At 52.8% G+C, this 18,903-nt stretch overlaps 1 protein-coding gene across 2 annotated transcripts in view; it reads left to right on the forward strand.

Annotated features, from left to right (window-relative positions):
• Positions 1-3,353: 3,353 nt before the first annotated feature.
• PCSK6 (proprotein convertase subtilisin/kexin type 6) overlaps positions 3,354-18,903 on the forward strand; it is a 170,217-nt gene continuing 154,667 nt past the window's right edge. Inside the window, exon 1 of one of the 2 annotated variants that reach the window (XM_055555513.1) lies at positions 3,354-3,746. In XM_055555513.1, coding sequence (XP_055411488.1) covers positions 3,462-3,746 — 285 coding nt within the window. In that variant the 5' untranslated portion in view covers positions 3,354-3,461. The remainder of the gene's footprint in view (positions 3,747-18,903) is intronic. The other variant, XM_055555514.1, reaches the window with a different exon arrangement.

Here is an 18,903-nt window from a genome sequence, read left to right on the forward strand (position 1 = left end):
CAAGTGCCTGTTGCCTAAATGGAGGCAGTTTCTGGATCAAATTCTGCTCCAGCACACCCCAGTAGCTATGTGAAGTCATCTTCTGTTCAGTGGTCTGGGCAGTACTGGGCATCTCGTGGCCCCAGCTGTATAAGCCTGCACTTGTGTAAAGGGGTCAGCCTTTGTGTAAAGTAATATCCATCAGCAATGCTGCCGTCTCTGGTGTGATTTGAGAAGATGCTGGCATAAATATCAGGCTGTCATGTTAGCATTTGCTAAAACTTCTGAAGGGACTTCCCTGGTAGTCCACCACTGGTTATCCCAGTGCCACTGCAAGGGGTGCATGTTCAATCCCTGATGGGGGAACTAAGACACCCACATGCTGCATGGTGCAGTCAAAAAGTAATTAAAAAAAAAAAAAAACAACTTCTGAAAAATGTCCTGGTTCCAGTCACCTTTCTGGTCCATGTCCTATCTACCAGTAGGTCTGTTGACCTCCCCCTCCCTGCAGAGCTGTGCGACCCCCGAGGGCAGTCTGGAGAGCTGAAGCTAGAGTGAGTGGGAAACCCCCTTCCTGCAGGAGGATGAGCCAAGTTGCATTCCAGGTCCCATTACAGAGCAGAGGGCTAGACTTCTGTTATTGAGCCATCCTGTCACCATGAAATCAACAGGAAGCCACAGGAGGCACTATGATTTGGGATGTTCATTTTGGGAAGCTGCTCTGCTTACCACATTGAAGCCAAGATATTGTCCGGGCACATCCACAATAAATGGGAAGTTTAGCCCCAAATGAGCAGATGTTAATAAATTCCAATCCCTCCAAATAAAAATTCAGATGCATTTTAGTCTACTCTCAGCTCAGTGGGCTGAATCCCTTAATCTACTAGATTGTTATGGAAAAACCCTTATCTCTGTCTGTCAAAATCACTGCTGTCATGGGGTGCACTCTTGGGAGGCATGAGCTGCCTCATAATAACTTAGATTTTGTGCAGTGTAGCCTTAGCGTGAAGAGAGTCACACACTTTTTTTTTTCATGTTTTCTTTTTTATTGTGGTAAAAGTCACATAATATAAAACATACTGTTTTAACCATATATATGGTGAATGAACTCAGTGGTACTAAGGACATACACATAGTTGTGCAACTCTCACCATCATCAATCTCCCAAATTTTCCACCTTCCTGAACTGAAACTCTGTCCCCATTAAACACTAACTCCCCATCCCCCTCCCCACACCCACACCCCCACAACCCCCGATCCCTGGCATCTACCAGTGTACTTTCTGCCTCTATGAAATTGACTATTCTAAATACTTCACATAATGGAATCAAACAGTATTTGTCTGCACCTAATGTATATTGGAATGCATTTTTAAGGTTAACTTAATAATGTCCTGCAAACAGATGGTGCCTTTTTTTCCCCTGTGCTAAACAGTAGCTTCTCATTAGTTATCTATTTTATACATGGAGGATTGTATATGTCAATTCTCATCTTCCAGTTCATCCCACTGCCTCCTATCCCCCCTTGGTTTCCATACATTGGTTCTCTACCCGTGTCTCTATTTCTGCTCTGGAAATAGGTTCACCAGTATTATTTTCTAGATTCCACATATATGTATTAACATATGATATTTGTTTTTCTCTTTCTGACTTACTTCACTCTGTTTGACAGCTTTTAGGTCCACCCTGAGGGTCACAGACTTGAAGGAGAACAACACAGGTTTCAGGCCAGGGCCTGGGGACAGTCTGGACAACAGGGGCCAGAAGGGGACAGGTATATTGCTGGTAAGTGACAGTGACCCTCCTCTGTTGGCAGCCAGGGTGGCATTGGGAGGAGGTAGGCTGCAAGTTCTGGCTTTGCCTGTGCCCCATTGGGCGGTATAATCTCCCACAGGGCAATCCCACCTGCCTTCCGGCCTCCTGCCTCATGGGTGGGCAGGGTGAGGCTGTCTGCAGGTGGGGAAGGAGGGGTCTGCATCCTGCCTGGTGGGGCAGGCCCAGGGAGCTGAGCCCGCTTGGCAGGGGAGAAAAGGGAGGACAGACTGCATTTAGTGCAGAGAAGAGGAGAAGGTGTGGGGAATCAATTCCAGTTCCAAAAGGGGCCTCTGGCAGGAGATCGTGTGTGCAGGAGTTCGGCTGGTCCCTGTCGGGCCTCCCATGCTCCCACCTCCACTGGGGTGACTCATGCCTGCATAAAGGGTGAATCATGTGGGTTATGAAACCAAAGGGCTCCTGAGAGGGAGGCTGGAGAGGCCCCAGGGAGGCCATCATCCTTGGGTCCTGCTCTGTCCCCACCGGCTCCTGCCTTTCATCACCTGCCTTCTACATGCCAAGCCACAGACGCACATCCTGAGCTCTCTACAGCCATCCAGAGGCAGACGGTCAGGTCACTGGTCCTCTTCCCACTTAAAGGCCTTCCTGGCCTAGTTTCTGCTTTGCTGCCAGTGTTAATCAGGGTGAAGCCTTGCTTCCCACGTGTTGCCAGTTGGGACCAACAGCCCTTGGGAGGAATGGCAGAAGAGACCCCGGCCAGTCACCTGTCCCATGTGCGACACTCCTGGAAATCTCCAGGTGCACCAAGTGTGTCTCTACTGGACTCTAGACTGCTGGAGGCAGCAGAGCCAGGAAGACCCCACTGACTGTTTCCCTGACTGGTCCCAGGGTCGGGCAGTGGGGGTCGGGTGGCGTTGAAGTCTGCACAACTAGTGATCTACTGCGAGGCAGGCCAGAGCTCATACAAACACTCAACAAAAGCTGGTGCGTGGCCAGCGCTCCTGTCATCCTCTGAACAGCGCCACCGGGGAGATGACTGTTGTCACTGCACTCACAGATAAAGGGGTGGCAGCTTGCCCACGGTCGCGCTGCTGGGAAATGGACAGTTGGGGACCCACAGCGCCGTCCTCCCCCAGGAGGGCTGTCCCCGAGGTTCCTCCCAAAGCCAAACGTCTCTGGCCCCCTTGCTGTGTCCCACTGTCAGGCCTGGTTTTCAGCGGGGCCGACCTGTCTTTCCTTGTGGTTTCTTCGCCCAATACTCAGGCGAGCCGCGCTCTCACGCGGGGACGAGTAAGGCTTTGCGTGCAGGAGGTCCAACACTGTTAGGCAAATGACGGAGGCCCCCAGGCACCCCGACGGGAGGGAGATGCCGGCAACCAGGCTGGGAGTGGGACTCACCTGAGATGCCCTGGCCCTTCCGGCCGCTGGGGGAACGCGTGTCCCGAGCGCCCCCTTAGTCTGCGGGAAGTTACGGGGTGAGGGGGGAGCTCTTTGCCCAGGGCGCGCGAGGGCCGGGTGCCGGCCACCGAGCGCGGGCCAGGGCACTGCCGGGCCGCGCGGGCGGGAACGCGCGGCGGCCGCCTCCTCCTCCCCTCGCTCCCGCCCGCAGCGGCGGCGGCGGCGCTTCCCCGGCGCGGAGCGGCTTTAAAAGGCGGCACCCCACCCCCCGGCGCACTCGCCGCTCCGGCGCCGCGCGAGCCTGCCACTGCCATGCCTCCGCGCGCGCAGCCCGCGCCCGGGCCCCGGCCGCCGCCCCGCGCCCCCGCCGGCGCCGGGGACGCGGGCCCCGACTCGAGGGCCGCCGGCGGGCCCGGGCTCCGGCCGCTCGCGCCGCGCCCTTGGCGCTGGCTGCTGCTACTCGCGCTGCCCGCCGCCTGCTCCGCGCCGCCGCCGCCGCGCCCCGTCTACACCAACCACTGGGCGGTGCAAGTGCTGGGCGGCCCGGCCGTGGCGGACCGCGTGGCCGCGGCGCACGGCTACCTCAACTTGGGCCAGGTGAGTGCGGTGGCCCCGCGCGCCCAAAACTTTGGCTGCCGCCGGCGGGCGCGGCGCGAGGGGGCGCCCTGTGAGGAGTCTCCCGGAGCGCGGCGCGGGGTCCTCGGCGGCCAACGGGGCAGCACCCCCACGCGGACACCTGCCCAGCCGCGCGGGTGGGGAGCCCGTGGAGAGCGCCGTCCTCCCGTGTCCCCTCAGGTCCTCCAGCCGCCGACCCGGCCCATCGGCGCCGGCCCTCCAACTAGACGGGCGGCGCGGGGCTCCGGACCCTGTACGCGCACAGGTGGGGACTGAGGTCGTGCGCTCCCTCGGCGTCCGCGTCTCTCGGAGGGAGGGCGGCCGGAGTCGAGGAGGCTTTCCGGGCGGCCTGGACCCCGCAGCCAGAGGCGAGGGTCCACCCTTTAATCCCCTCGAGGCCCCCGGCAGGGGTGGGGGGAGTTGGCTTCGTCTCTGGGCCTCTGGTAGGCGGGTCTGATAGCAGTTCTCTGCGGACCGGTCGTGTGACCTTAGGCTGGTCTCTTCCTTCTTTTCCATCCGCCCGCGTGTCGGGACGTTGACCTTGTGTACTTAGCTGCGCAGGTGGTTGGGACGGGACGGTCCAGTGTTTCGGGCCGCAGAGCACCTGCCGGGGCCTGACCACTCCCGCGCCTGGCTCGCAGGAGTGCTGTCAGCGAGCAAGAGGGGACAAGCCTGGGGCAGGACCGCGGGTGGGGTAGCTCCATAGGACCTCAGAGGCAGGCTCCCTTTTCCTGTGCCAACCCAGCCCGGTGGGTTGATCCTGATCTATGGCGGGTGGGGGCCCACCGGGGGACCTCTCTCTGCATTGAGCAAACCTCCAACAAACTACACACTTAGAGGATCAAGTGGAGTGACAGGGACGCGCCTGCTCATAACTGAGACCTTGCCACCAGCCAGCGTTAAATTTAGTTTCATCATTATCCGTGGCAGAAGTGGGCCACCTCTGGTGTGGCTCTGATGTGAGTGACATTTCTTTGCATCCTAAGTCCGGTGCGAACGCTGCTAACGTGAGTTGTGCGGCCTTCTGGAAACGTAGATCCTGCTGTCTGAACTGTACTTCACACCGCGCGAGTCAGAGAGTGTCTGAAATAACCCATCATGTCCTTGGTGTGTCTTTTTGTTGTATATTGAACACTCAGGTCTCTGCAAACATCCTGTAATTTAAGATTTGCCTTTGGGCAGCACTGGCTTCAGTTCCTAAATCCGAGGTTCCTAAATCTCCTGGTTCACAGTCCAGATGAAGAAAGTACTTCTTGGTGCCCTTCTGGCGCCTGCTTCCCCTGTTGGCTCAGGCCCGGCTCCTGCCACAGTTCATTGCTCCGCCCAGGTGGCCCGGCAGTTTGTCTTCAGCTAAAAGTGACTCTTTAATGGCACAGTAAATTACAAAGTGCCTGGGTTCCTGGCTCTTATAATTAAGTGAACAGAGGGAAACTGAAGTTGAGCAGGGAGCTCCCGAACATTGCAGTAGAGGCCTGGTGAGGCCCCTTACCACTCCTGCCCTCAGGCATCAGAACCGCCAGCCCCCTGACCACACCCCATCTTCAAACAACTTGCATCCCACTACTGAGGGGCTTGTGCAGTGAAGCCTGCTGTCTTTGCTTTGCCTGTGGGAGAGGTTTTGTTGGGTTGTGCACCCTTCCCCCCGGATCTCCTGGGGAATGTCCAGAGCAGCCGAGGTGGGCTGCACACAGCCTGGCACTCAGCCTGGGAATGGGATGCTGCTGGGACTAATGCAGGAGGCCGTCACACACCCAGGGGATAAGAGCTGTCTTGGAGGTGAGTGTGTGTGTGTTTGTGTACACGTGTGTGATTTCTCAAGGAGGGCCTGTTACCCTGTATTCCCAGTGCAGCTTTCCTCCCCACCTCCCCCAAGTGCACTGCTAATGTGGAAAAGGCCTGGAGCAGTCCGGCCTCTACCTACTCAATAAGAACTCTTTAAAAACCTTATTTGCCTTCTTCAGCCAGGAGAATTTGTGACTCATAAATAAGATGTATATATTATTAGCTTTGATTTATGGGTGAGTGAGCCATGGTGAAGTGAGGGCTGGGAGCGCTTTGTGTCCACACGGCAGAGTGTGTCACCTCTGATGGTTGTACTATGCTTTGTCTCCTTCCACGTTCCTGGCTCCCAGTTTTCCTGTGAGTGACCTTCCCTAGACCCTTAGTGGGCAGCTGGTGTTGTGCCCGGTGCCTGCCCTGACTCTTCATCCTGGTCTTTGCTGCACTCAAACCCTGACTTTACCTTCATACAACCATGGACCTGATCCCATTTATCTTGTGTGGTGCAGGTCAAATGATTCAAGTTGTTATTCACCTGTCTTGAATCATGGATCCCTTTCAGAGTCTGAGAGAGGCTCTGGATCCTCTCCATTTAAAAATATACATCATTGGGAACAGGACAAACATGTTTCTTTTTTGCCCCTCAACGAATTATAATGGGAATCCCAGATAATGCAACATAATTTCCAAAAAAAGAATAAAGATTGGGAAGAGCCAAATGTCAGTCTTGACAGATAACAAAATTAACCATATGGATAATCCAAGAGAACCCAGAGGCCAACTATTAGAACTAAGGAGAGAGAGAAGTGGGGGCTTGATTGACAAGAGACCCCTGACGATGGCCACAGCTGCGAGGACAGCATAAGAGCTGTTAGATACTTAGGAATCAATCCTAGAGAAGTGTCAGACTCCCGTGGAGAGGATTATAAAACATTGTAAAAAAGTGTTGGGAAAAAGAAGGCAAGAATGATGGAGAGAGAGATTACATTCATGATGGGAGAGGTGACTGTCACAGGTCCCCTCAACTAATGTGTAAATTCAGTATAAGCTAGTTTTAGTGCAAGTAGATTTTTATATTGAATATGAAATCACACAAATACCATAGATGACTCCGAGAAGGAAGATGGGGAGGGCAGTGTCTGCCACCATGAGTTTCAGTGGTCATGGCAGTTCTGCCATGGCCTGGTGATGGTTGTGTCCGTAGGTGACATTGACTCCAGCCCAGGCATATGTGGGAGCTTGTGTGTGAGCCAAAGAGGTTCTTGTGGATGGGAGGGCTGGGCAGTCCAGGACATGGTGCTGAGAGAGCCAGGTCTCCACAGGGAAGGGCAGCAGACCCTCACCCCCACTCTGTATGGGAACTCCAGATAGGATGAGAGCCTGAGTGTGTATCATTGGGGAAGACCTTCATCACATCAGCAAAGGAGAGGATTTCTGTTTATAACTTATTTTACTGAAGTATAGTTGAATTACATATTGGGTCAATTTCAGAGTGAATCAGTTGTACATACATAAATATTGTTTTTTATGTTCTTCATTCGCAGGATACTGAATGTAGTTCCTTGTGCTATATAGTAGGACCTTCTTGTTTATCCATCCTATAGATAACAATTGGCATCTGCTAACCCCAAACTCCCAGTCCATCCTTCCCCCACCATGCCTCCCCTTGGTAACCCCAGGTCTGTTCTCTGTGTCTGTGAGTCTGTTTTTATTTCGTAGGTAAGTTGATTTGTGTCATATTTTAGATTGCCACTTCATTCTTTTTTGTGGCTGAGCAGTATTCCATTGTATTCTATTTCACTGCTAAGTCACATCCAACTCTTTGAGACCCTGTGGACAGTAGCGTGCCAAGCTCCTCTGTCCATGGGATTCCTCAGGTAAGAAGTTTGGAGTGGGGTGCCGTTTCCTTCTCTATTGTATATATGTGCCACATTTTCTTTATCTATTCAGTTGTTGATGGACATTTAGTTTGCTTCCATGACTTGGCTATTGTGAATAGTGCTGCCATGAACATAGGGCTGCATGTATATTTTTGAATTATAGTTTTGTTCAGATATATGCTCAGGAGTGGAATTGCAGGGTCATATGGTAGTTCTGTTTTTAGTTTTTTGAACACTCTCCATACTTTGCTCCATAGTGGCTACACCTATTTTCATTCTAACCAACAGTGTAAGAGAGTTGAGAAAGGAAAGGATTTCTTAAACAAGACACAAAAAGATCAAATAGAGAAGGGAAGAGATTGATCCATTAAATGTTCTGTATAATAAAGGTGTCATGAAGGCAATGGCACCCCACTCCAGTACTCTTGCCTGGAAAATCCCAGGGACGGAGGAGCCTGGTAGGCTGCAGTCCATGGGGCCGCTAAGAGTCGGACACGACTGAGCGACTTCACTTTCACTTTTCACTTTTATGCACTGGAGAAGGAAATGGCAACCCACTCCAGTGTTCTTGCCTAGAGAATCCCAGGGACGGGGCAGCCTGGTGGGCTGCCATCTATGGGATCACACAGAGTCGGACATGACTGAGGTGACTTAGCAGCAGCAGCAACATTAAAAAACCAAATAAGAGAGTAGGAAGTATTTATAACATATAACAGTATTTTATAACGTATAACAGATTCATGTGTAGATTATTTAAAAGGCTATAAATGAATAATGGAGGGGGAAATAGCAACCCACTTCAGTATTCTTGCCTGGAGGATCCCATGGACAGAGGAGCCTGGTGGGCTACAGTCCATGGGTTTGCAAAGAGTCGGACACGACTGAGCAACTAACATACGTAAATGAATAAGAAAAAGGATAAGTGCCAGGTAGACAAATGGGGAGGTATATATGAATAGGGAATTGAATGAAAGGCAAACCCAGGTAAGAAAAAGTGCCCAGCCTCCCCGGGAACTGATGGGCCTTAAGGTGGCCGTCCCACTTCACGCCTGTGGGGTTGGCAGACCGAGATGGTGTCAGCATCAAGGGCTGCCTGGGCTGCGGAGGAGCCAGGAATTGGCAGTGGGTACAGCTGATTGGAGAGCAATAGGAGGTCGGTTATGTCAGCATGTCCGCGTCCTGGCTTCAGCCTGGGAGATCCTCACTGCTGCCCCAGGAGACTTGTACAGGAGTGTCCACGGGGTCATCTCTAGATGAAGGGAGACACCACCTAAATACCACCAGGAGAAGAATGGAGGAGAAAAGTTGTCACACCATAGGGTACTCAACAGTACTTAGAAAAGAGGGAACTAGGTGTGTATCTACATAGACACATCCCAGAATTAATGTTGAGTGAACATGGCACGTTGCAGATGCACAGTGTAATAGTATTTATGTAAACTTTTAAAAAACACTAAGCCATTTTGTAGAACTTAGGAATGCTTACACAGCTAGTGAAAGTATAGAAGCTTGGGCTGGAAGGATCCACATCAAATTCTAGTTAGTAGAATTTCAAACTTAATCTGCAATGTTCTAATTCCTAATCCACTTTAGGAGCATATAGGTATTTGTTGTTGTTTAGTTGCTGAGTCATGTCCGACTCTTATGACCCCTTGGACTATAGCCCATCAGGCTCCTCAGTCCATGGGATTCTCCAGGCAAGAATGCTGGATTTGGGTTGCCATTCCCTTCTCCAAGGGATCTTCCTGACCCAGGGATTGGACCTGCCTCTCCTGCAGTGGCAGGCAGATTCCTTACCACTAAGCCACCTGGGAAGGCGAGGCATATATGTATATGTGTAATATATGTAAGTTATATACAAAATTATGTTTAAGCATTTTGCACTTTTGTGTGTGTCAGAACATATTATATACACCCACTTGCATACAGACATGCATATGTACATGGATATACACATGCACATTCATATGCATATACATGTATCCACATACACCTACATACATGCACACACAGATATACACGTGCAGTGTTAAAGGAGGGGGAGAAAAATGTACATCATACCCATGTATGACTGTTCTTGGGCCCAGGTGAGAAGGCCCTGCCTAAAGTCTCAGGCTGGTCACCCGTGGGCTCAGGTGAGAATGCCCTACCGAGACTAAAGTCCAGGCTGGGTTGGTCCACTTGTGTAGGAAGCGGTGACCTGGAGAAACAGAAGTCCTGGCTGCAGTCACAAGGTTCTTGGGACGGAGCTGTATCTGGAGCCCATGCACCGCTCTGCCAGTCATCTTTCTCTGTCAGGTCAGCTCTCGGCAGAGGTGGCCTCAGCCCAGCCTACATCATCACCTCTGACGTTGCTCACTCAGAGAAAAGACAGGTTGTTCATTCACATGAGAAGTATGGCAGCAAGCCATTGGCCCCCACTGGATACAGCAGCACGGCGTCGGCAGCTCTTAGAAGTGATGTTTATCTTAAGGGTGGCACTGAGGCTCTGTGCTTGCCCTTGCATTTCTGCTTTGCCTGGAGTATTGAGCTAATTTGTTGGTTCTGAGTCTGAGCATAAAACAGCAGGCTGGCTGCCAGGGCCCTGAAAGATCTAAGAGCCATAAATGGTTTTGAACTTTCCTTAAATAGTTTTACTTAAAATAGCTACTGAGCTTAGTGTACCTGGCCCAGAATTTCAGGTGGGCCTTTGTCATTCACTTGTCAACAGAGGAAAATTGTCTTGCTGCACACAGCTTGTTCTTACAACCAGGAGCAAGCTGAAGCTTTAGCCAGGTATTAGAAGTGATGGGCCGGAACTTGTTCCAGTGAGTGTTGGGGACTTGGGAGGGACAAGGGGAGCCCAGAACAGCAGTCACTAGGTACTGGTTTTCACCTGGAGGCTATCTTGCTCTTATGCTCTCAACTGGGAGCCATACTCCTGGATGGTCTATGAACAGCAAGGGCAAGTTTCTGGTGTGAGCTGGGGCGGGGCGGGGGCGGGGGGCGTGGTTGGGGGATGGGGATAGACAGAACTGGGACTGCAAAAGTCATGTAGTATTACATGTTCCTGTCTGCCCTCTTCATTCAGATGGTAATGGATTGAAGTGGACAGGGCTTTATTTGATGGGCAATATGGTGAGTCACTGGGGCTACAGTTGGGGGAGGTGAGAAAAGCTTGAGTTGCAATGCATGGCACTGGGAGAGCCCCCAAGGCCAGGGTCCGAGGACTGAGAACCCGGCCAGGGGGCTAGCCAGCTCTATGGCCCATTGGGAAAGTTGTTTTAAACTTCTCCCAGCAGAGGCCAAGGGTGTTGGTCCTGGTGGAGCGGAAGAGCCTGAGGGTTGTCTGGACCCCTCCCTGGTCTTGGACTACACAGGACTGTCTACACTTTGGGGAACACTCCAGGGTCCTCAGGATCTCTGGGCTCCTGCACAGGTCTGGCCTCTAGAAAGCAGTTCCTCTGGTCTTTTCTGGCACCTCTGGCACTGGCGCCCCTCTCTCCAGCCAGCACCCTGCCCATGGAGGCCTTCACGATCACGAGTTGTCCTTTCCAGCTGGGATTGCAGCATGGCCTTGGCACTGACTGGAGACCCTGGTGTGTGCTTGGCCTTGGCCGTTGGTTCCCTGGGACTGCTGTCACCATGGAGCCTGGTACTGACCTGCAGGTGCTGCTGGGCCTGTTCACCATGAGGAGACCTCGGTCCAGTTAAGCGTGACTTGCTACACATTACAAACCAGCAGGCTGGGGCCCAAAGCCCTCCCTTCTGACTGTCCTGCCTGCTTACCCGCCTGGCAGAGGGCCGTCACCCTGCATCTCAGACGGGTAAGCCATTGGGCGAGGAGCCTTTCAGCTGGGTGCTGCCGCTGACACATGGGCCCGTGTGGACCCACCAGCCTCGAGTGTGCATACAGTGCCGGTGCTGGTGTGATCCATGCTGCATGGTCTTTGCTGGCTCCTTCTGCTTCACACTGAGGCTTACTCCTAAATCTCCATGGTGGAGGGAAAAACCCATCCCTCCCCAGGGGCCGCACACAGTCCTTCGTAGTCTGAGGCTTTCCCCTAGATGGGCCCTCCTCCCCCTCCCTGTGGATCCCGGTTCACCCAGAGCTGGAGGCCTGGAGGGTGCCGCCACTGTCTTGCTCCCATGCCTCCTGTGCTGTCTGTAACCACGCTTCTCTCTTTGGCCTCCTGTTCCCCCACTTCTCCCCGTCCAGGGCATGTAGACCCTCCTGCCCCTTCTACTGCCTTCTGCTCTGGGCAGACCCCTCACTCTGCACTTGCTTCCTCGTGGCATCCTTGGTGCTATTCTGTCAAGCGAGAAGGGCTCTCTCCTTCTACAGCCCTCCCGGTCAGTGCCTTGTCCTTCCTGGCTGGCTGCTGCTCTGCAGCCATGCCCCTGAGCTCCCAGGCCTCTGTAGTGCTGTCTGCCGGCCTGTCTGTGCCTCCACTGGACTCTGTGCTTTGTGGGCACCTCAGTTCACACCCATTGTCTGGCTGCTCCCGGGGATGAGGTCCGATGGAGCTGTCTCTCTGGGGCAGAGCCGTCGGCCCAGGGCAACCTGTGCCTGGCAGACATGCCCATATTGATTCAGACTGTGTTTGTTAAGTGCTTCCCTGGGTGCTGGGCCCTCAGAGTCAAGGGGAAGGCGCCCCTGGGAGAGCCTCTCATGGGGGGCAGGGTGCAGGCATTGTGACTGAGCACAATCAGGTTCCTCTCAGCATCTGGACAGAACCGTCTCCTCTCTACGGCTTATCTGGATCCCTGCTTGTGGGAACCTCTTGGCGGGCCCCTCCCAGCTCCATGGTGCGGGGGGAGGAGCTGCCCTGTGATGCTGTAGCTGCCCCCCAGTCTGGTCGGCTATATACCCCGGCCCCGCACCACCCTATAGGGTCCCGTCATCCTGCCGAGTCCTCGTCTGTGTGTGGTCCAGTGTCTCTGCTTGTGGAGTGTTGCAGACCTGGTGGCAGGCATGAGGCCCTGTCCAGCACCGCACAGAATGGGATGAGCAGCCATCAACTCTCGGGAGGGAGCCTTGTACTCATGGGATGGGACCGGATCTGCAGCTTGAGTTCCCATGGTAACCGGCCCATCAATGCCCTCAGTGTCAAGACGGTAGGACCATGGAGAAGAAGAAACAGGCTCATTGTCTCTGCCTTGGCCGCTTGGGCCCAAACCAGACACACTCTGCAGGGCTGGACAGTCCTGGCCACTGTGGGGCACAACCTGGCCAGAGAGGGGCTGTGGGCTTCAGCTTCCTGACCTCCCTGGAGCCTCATGACTTCCTGCCCCTGGCGCCGTCTTCCTTGTTGGTCTGCTCAATGGGAGAAAGGGCCTGTCTGCCACAGGGGTGAATAAACCGTGTCCAGTGTCGTGGTCGGGTGCTTCCCATTTTGTTTGTGCTATGGTTCTCAGAGATGACCTCCTGTATTCATTCCACCAGAACCATCATTGCCTGTGAAAGGACCTGGCCCACCCTGTGATCCTTGTCAGATGCCCCGAGGTGGACAGTTGGGGCAGGAGGGAGCAAGGGGCAGGGTTGGGGAGCCCTCTCGTCAGATAAGGGCCTAAGGTCCCCTGGTCTGGAGAAGAGGCTGTTCTTCCACTCACCCATCATAATCCTCCAAGTCGGAAACCAGGGCATCACTGGGTTCCCCTTCCTTCCTCCCTGGTGCCCGTCTGCGACTCCTCCTCTCTGCCTCCTGGTCGTGCCTGCAGCCTCCTCTCTGCGCCTGGGTTTCTGCCTCCCTGTGCCATTCCCCACCCCAAGCTGTTCGTTCCCTGCCTTGAAATCACAGAGGCTCTTCTGTAGCGGAGCCTAACTGTGTGGCCCTTGGGAGTGAGCTGTCCCCCCTGCCCCCTGCCTCTCCATCCCCACCCAGAGCCCTCACAGTTGCCAGACACCCCAGCTGGTCCAGACCTTCGCTGAGCCGGAAGTGTGCCACATGCCTTTTCTTTCTCTTCATCTGCTGTTTTGGGGCTGCTGCTTTAACCTGGGCACCCGTTCCCATGGAGCCCACCTGGAGAGCCTGCCCCTCTTCAGGACTAACTGAAGTGCTGTTTCCTGCCCTGTCTGCTGCCTGGTGGGGCAGTGCTCTGGTCTTCAAGTTCCAGGGCCCTGGCCTGATAGGGAGCCTGTCTCCCTGCCACCCCACAGCCTCTTGTGGTCTGGTCCCAGGCCCGCTGTCCACTCCCACACCACCTCCAGAAGCACCGGGGGACTGGGTCATTTGGCCACTGGGTCCCAGGACCTCTGTCACGACTGCCACCAGTTGGCTTTGAGCTGCCCTTGTTCACCAGGCACTGCTGTGATCATCACCCCTGAGCCCTATTAACCCTGTTACACATATGAGCAAGCTTAGGCACAGAGCAGCTGAGTAACTCATTGAGGCTCAGACCCGTTAGAGCAAGGCTTTCCACAGAGGCAGCTTTCATTCCAGCATCCACTTTGGGAAAGGCTGCGGAGAGCAGGTGGCCATGGGGCTGCAGTCGGGGTTTCCTAACTGGTGAGGCAGAGGGTGCAGTCCGGGCAAAGGAAAGACTGAGATATAGCAGTGCCTCATGTCCAGAAGATGTTGGCACCCTCCCAATGAGGGGCAGGGCTGAGCTGCACGTTCAGACCCTCCCTTCTTACCAGGTCCCTGGGCTAGGGCTTCCCTTCAGAGGCTTAGGGGCGCTAGCGGTAAATAATCTGCCAGTGCAGGTTAGACCAAGAGACGTGGACTCAATCCCTGTGTCGGGAAGATCCCCAGGAGGAGGACATGGCAACCCACTCCAGGATTCTTGCCTGGAGAATCCCATAGACGGAGGAGCCTGGTGGGCTGCAGTCCATGGGGTCACAGAGAGTCGGACACAACTGAAGTGACTAGGCACACATTCATGTGCAGGAATGAAGGTGGCCCATAGCACTCCTGACCTCTAGAGTCCGAGAGTCTCAGGGCAGGGAGCTTCCCTTGGACACCTCCCATGGCCCATTGAAGCCCCCGTGTTTTCCACCTTGGATGAGAGTAGAGAACTGTCCAGCAGACACCCAGCCAGAAAGCAGAACCGCAGAGAAGGGCCTTTGTGACCCAGGGTGGCACCCAGAGTGGCCTGGCCTGGCCATGAAACTGTGTAGTTACTTGATTTTCTTTGTGTAATACCAAAGAATACAGTATGTAGAAAAGTTGGAAAATATGGAAAAGAGCAAAAGACACTGAGAAAAGATCATTGATAATTCTACCCCTGTCCCAGATAAACACTGTTAACATTTTGGGCTGTGCCCTCTTATCGTTTAGCTTTTTAGACTGTGTGGGTGTGTGCGTGTGTGCATGCATGTTCGTTTGTATATCTGGGTATATGGGTGTACACACACGTGTACAGACAGTTTTAGGCCAATGGTGTTGCACAGATGTTGCAGGTGTACCTCCCGGGTCTGTAACTGTTTTGTGGTGAAATTTTTAATGAATGTTCAGTGCCCTGGTGGTTCCTTACCTAATCTTGCCTGACATTTAGGTCAGTGGATTCTTTGTGAGGTCATATTGCTGCTGATGGAGAATGCCAGCACTGGGTGGGGTGATGCACAGGTTCCCTGCCCTCTCCTCCCCCGCACCTGCTGCCAAGCCTCGCCCACCTGGTTCCCATGCTGGTTACACCCCAGCCCCATCCTGCATCACCCACCTTCCACAGGGTCCCGTACTTGATGGCATGTGTCAGTCTAGCTCACAAGGATTCTATGAAGCACTTTTTCCTTATTTGATAAAGCTACTGGTATGCTGTGTAAATATCCTCCCTTCACAGAGAATTCAAACAGTGAAAGATACATAAGGAGAAGGACCCCAGATCCCCTGCCTCTCCTCATCCCATTCTCAACTGACCCCTCCTCCAACACCACCCGCCCACATGTTAGTGTCCATGTGTCCTGTTTTCACGGAGGGTGAATGGGCCGTGCCAGATGTCCCCAGCAGTACATCTTGGAAAGCTCTCTACTGAAGTACGTAGAGGTCTACCTCCCTCTTTTGAAGTAGTTTTAAGCTGTTGTATTGGAGCCACATATTTGGTTACAGCATTGCCTTATTCATTCATGTTATTTGATTTTTCTCCAGGTTTTTTTTTTTCTGTATCATAAACAACATTGCAGTGATCATTCTTGTTCCTCTTCTCTGTATGAGAATTTCTGTAGGCTACATAATAGCAAAGACAAATAGGAGTAGTGAATATGTAAGTCCCCTACATACAAACCTTCAAGTTGTAAATGTTCAAAGATGTGAGTGTGAGTTCACACGTCCACTTAGGTGACTTAGTTCGTGCGTCTGGTGTGTGCTGTCACGTGCATGCACCCTCTACACGTGGTTGTGCTCTTGTGCACTTGAGTGCACAGTCCTGTACAGAGGACAGCAGTGCGGCGTCTTTGTCTCAAGCCCGGGACGCCCAGAAGCAAGGTTAACGCAGTGGTGATACTGCTGGTACTACTGTGCTTTCAAAGTACTGTAAGATTAAAATTGTTTTCTCTACTTTTGTGTTTGTTTATCTGAGATTTGTATGAAAAGTATTATAAACCTATTACAGTGCACTACGATATAGCCAAGTGTGTTAGTTGGGCACCTGGGCTTACTTTGTTGGACTCAGGAACAAATTGGACTTAATGATGGTCCTCTCAGAGTGGAACTCGTCTATATGTTGGGGACTTGCTGTAATAATCACAGATACCTCTTGAGCCTTATTATGTGCTTTCCCTGAACTGACTCATTCAATCTTCTTAAGAACCCTGCAAGTATGTATTGTCATTATCCCCTGTTTACAGAGAGGAAGCTGAGGCACAGGAAGGTTAAGTAACTTGTCTGTGATTGCAGCGCTTGCCCATACCAGAGCCAAAATCTGAGCTGAGGTGGTCTGGCTCCAGAGGCCGGGGAGCTGCTGAGGCAAAGCTGAGTCCGTGGGGTGGGGGTGAGGGGGGGCACGGCTGGGAGGAGGGAGGAAGGGGTGGTCCAGGCAGGTGGGGCCAGGTGACACTGCCCACCCCTAGAAAGTAGATGGGAGACCAGGCCCTCAGTGGTCCTCTGGGGAGATTGTCAGTACTATTCTCACAGGTAAAAATCAGCTCTCATGGTTGTTTTAATATGCTTTATTTTTTTTTTCCTGATTACTGTTAAAATTAAATGCTTCTTCATAAACTTATGAATCATTTCAGTTCCTCTCTGAAGGATTTGTTTATATTCTTTGCCCATTTTTCCAGTGGTTTATTTTTCTTTTCTCCTGATGATCTGTAGGTGCCGTCACTCTCTTGTGGTTATGAATCTTTTGTCTGTAAATAGATTCTCCTGTGTCACTTTTCTCTGAATGTTGTTCAGAGGGTGTGTTGGCTGCTTGTTTTTGGAGGTAAAATGCACAGTTGCCATTGTTCACAGGGCTTTGGGCTTGTCACTCATGTGACTGAGTGAACAAGGCAGGGTCCCTGTCGACAACAGAAGAGAACTAAGCAACCATTGCCAGAGGAATAGTACAAGGAACACACAGGTGGGACCCGCCTGCTTTAGGATGACAGGAGAGTGGGGCTGATTTTCCCTGGGAGGATCAGGGGTGGCTTTGTGACTAGTGGCTTTGGAGCCAGACTTTGAAGGTCCATGGTTGTCAAAAGCAAAGTGGGGAGAAGCAGGGAGCAGGCTGGCCTGAGGGGGAGCGTCATCCTGCCTCCCATGGGGGAGAACCCAGCTGGCTGGCTCGGACAGAGGCATGGTCACGGCGGGGCTGTTTCCAGGCATGTGTGCGGGGTAAGGAGAACCACTAGGGCTGTGGGCCAGCAGCGTGGGAGCCTCTGCCCACGCTGGCATGAGGGGATAGAGGGAGGGGGAGCAGGGTCAACAAAGCCTTGTGGGCGCCAAGGCAGCGAGGACGCAACACCCTCCTGGCGCCTCCCACTGGCTGAGCCCTGAGAGGTGTGCTGTCAGGAGGGGTGCAGGGCTGGGCGAGGAGATGGGGATAACCAGGGGAGCCTGGCGGGAAGGGGAGCATAACCTGGGGAGTGAGGGACGTCCTGGGTGTGGTGTCACCAGAGGTACAGCAGGTATTTGTCGAGTGCTAGTGTGAAGCCTGACACTGTGCAGGGGACTGGGTGGGAAGGTGCATCGGGCTGGCATCACCCCTGGGACACTGCCTCGGTGCCACTGATAACTGTCCACGTGTCCTCTCGCATGCCTGCAGCCCTGTCAGACCCCATGTACCTGGGTCTGTGCCTCCTTGCCCCAGTCAGAGTTTCTTTAGGTCTGTCCGACTGAGGACAGAGTTCAAAACGGGAAACTAAGTCTGTTTCTGGCCACTTGGCACTTCTTCTAACACACGACTTGGTCTTTGGTTGTTTTCCTAAACATAAGCAAGTTTATATAAGAATCCCTCCTTGGGTTCTTCTTGGTTAAACCTAATTTCTATAAAAAGGAAAGAAACCTTACTTCTGTCCTGCCCTCAAAGTAGCCATTCATGCCTGAGTTTGTTCACAGTCTTTTGCACGTCTCCTAGTTTCTCTCTTGCAGGAATGTGATGCTGTCAGCCACAGGCCAGCAGCAGGACTTGCTTCCATGGCTTAAGCAAGTTTCTATGCCACGACTTGCCCATCCCAGAGCCTCACACCCTGCATTTAAGCACGAGAGGAAGCCCATTTATGGGAATGAACGCTCTCTGTTCCTGGAGTTTCATGTCCTTACACAACATGATCTCTCTGCTACTTTCTAGGTTTTTTTGTTTGTTTGTTTGTTTTGTTTTTAGTTTGCTTTTTCAAGGAATGTGGTTTTCTACCTTCCTCTGATACATGGACACACCAGGAAGATCAGAAAACCAAATTGTTGCTTTTCACACCAAATAGACCTGAAATCCAAAGGATTTCAGAGGTAGAATGGCTTCGCTGCCCCTAGAAGTTCATCTCTGAGGCTCTTTTCCAGGCCCAGGACTAACCACCCTGCATGATGACAAGCTGTGTCACTCTTGTTCCAGCCAAGGAAGTGCATTTCCAAAACCTAACCAGGAGCATCTTTCCACTTCCCACCTTTACTTTTACTCTCAAAGGGTCTTGCATGTGTTGGTGTTTTCTTCTCATGTTACTCCATAGAAACGCCTGTCTTCAAGCCAACTGGTTTTAAAACCAGCTGTCACTTCAGTCGTGTCTGACTCTTTGTGACTCCATGGCCTGTAGCCTGCCAGGCTCCTCTGTCCATGGGATTCTCCAGGCAGGAATACTGGACTGGGTTGCTATTTCCTTCTCCAGGGGATCTTCCTGATGCAGGGATTGAACCCGTGTCATTTCCGTCTCCTGCATTGGCTGCTGCTGCTAAGTCACATCAGTCGTGTCCAACTCTGTGCGACCCCATAGACGGCAGCCCACCAGGCTCCCATCCCTGGGATTCTCCAGGCAAGAATACTGGAGTGGGTTGCCATGTCCTTCCCCAGTGCATGAAAGTGAAAAGTGAAAGTGAAGTTGCTCGGTCATGTCCAACTCTTCGCGACCCCATGGACTGTAGCCCACCAGGCTC

Source organism: Bubalus kerabau, chromosome 19, assembly GCF_029407905.1.
Source record: "Bubalus kerabau isolate K-KA32 ecotype Philippines breed swamp buffalo chromosome 19, PCC_UOA_SB_1v2, whole genome shotgun sequence".
NCBI lineage: Eukaryota > Metazoa > Chordata > Mammalia > Artiodactyla > Bovidae > Bubalus > Bubalus kerabau.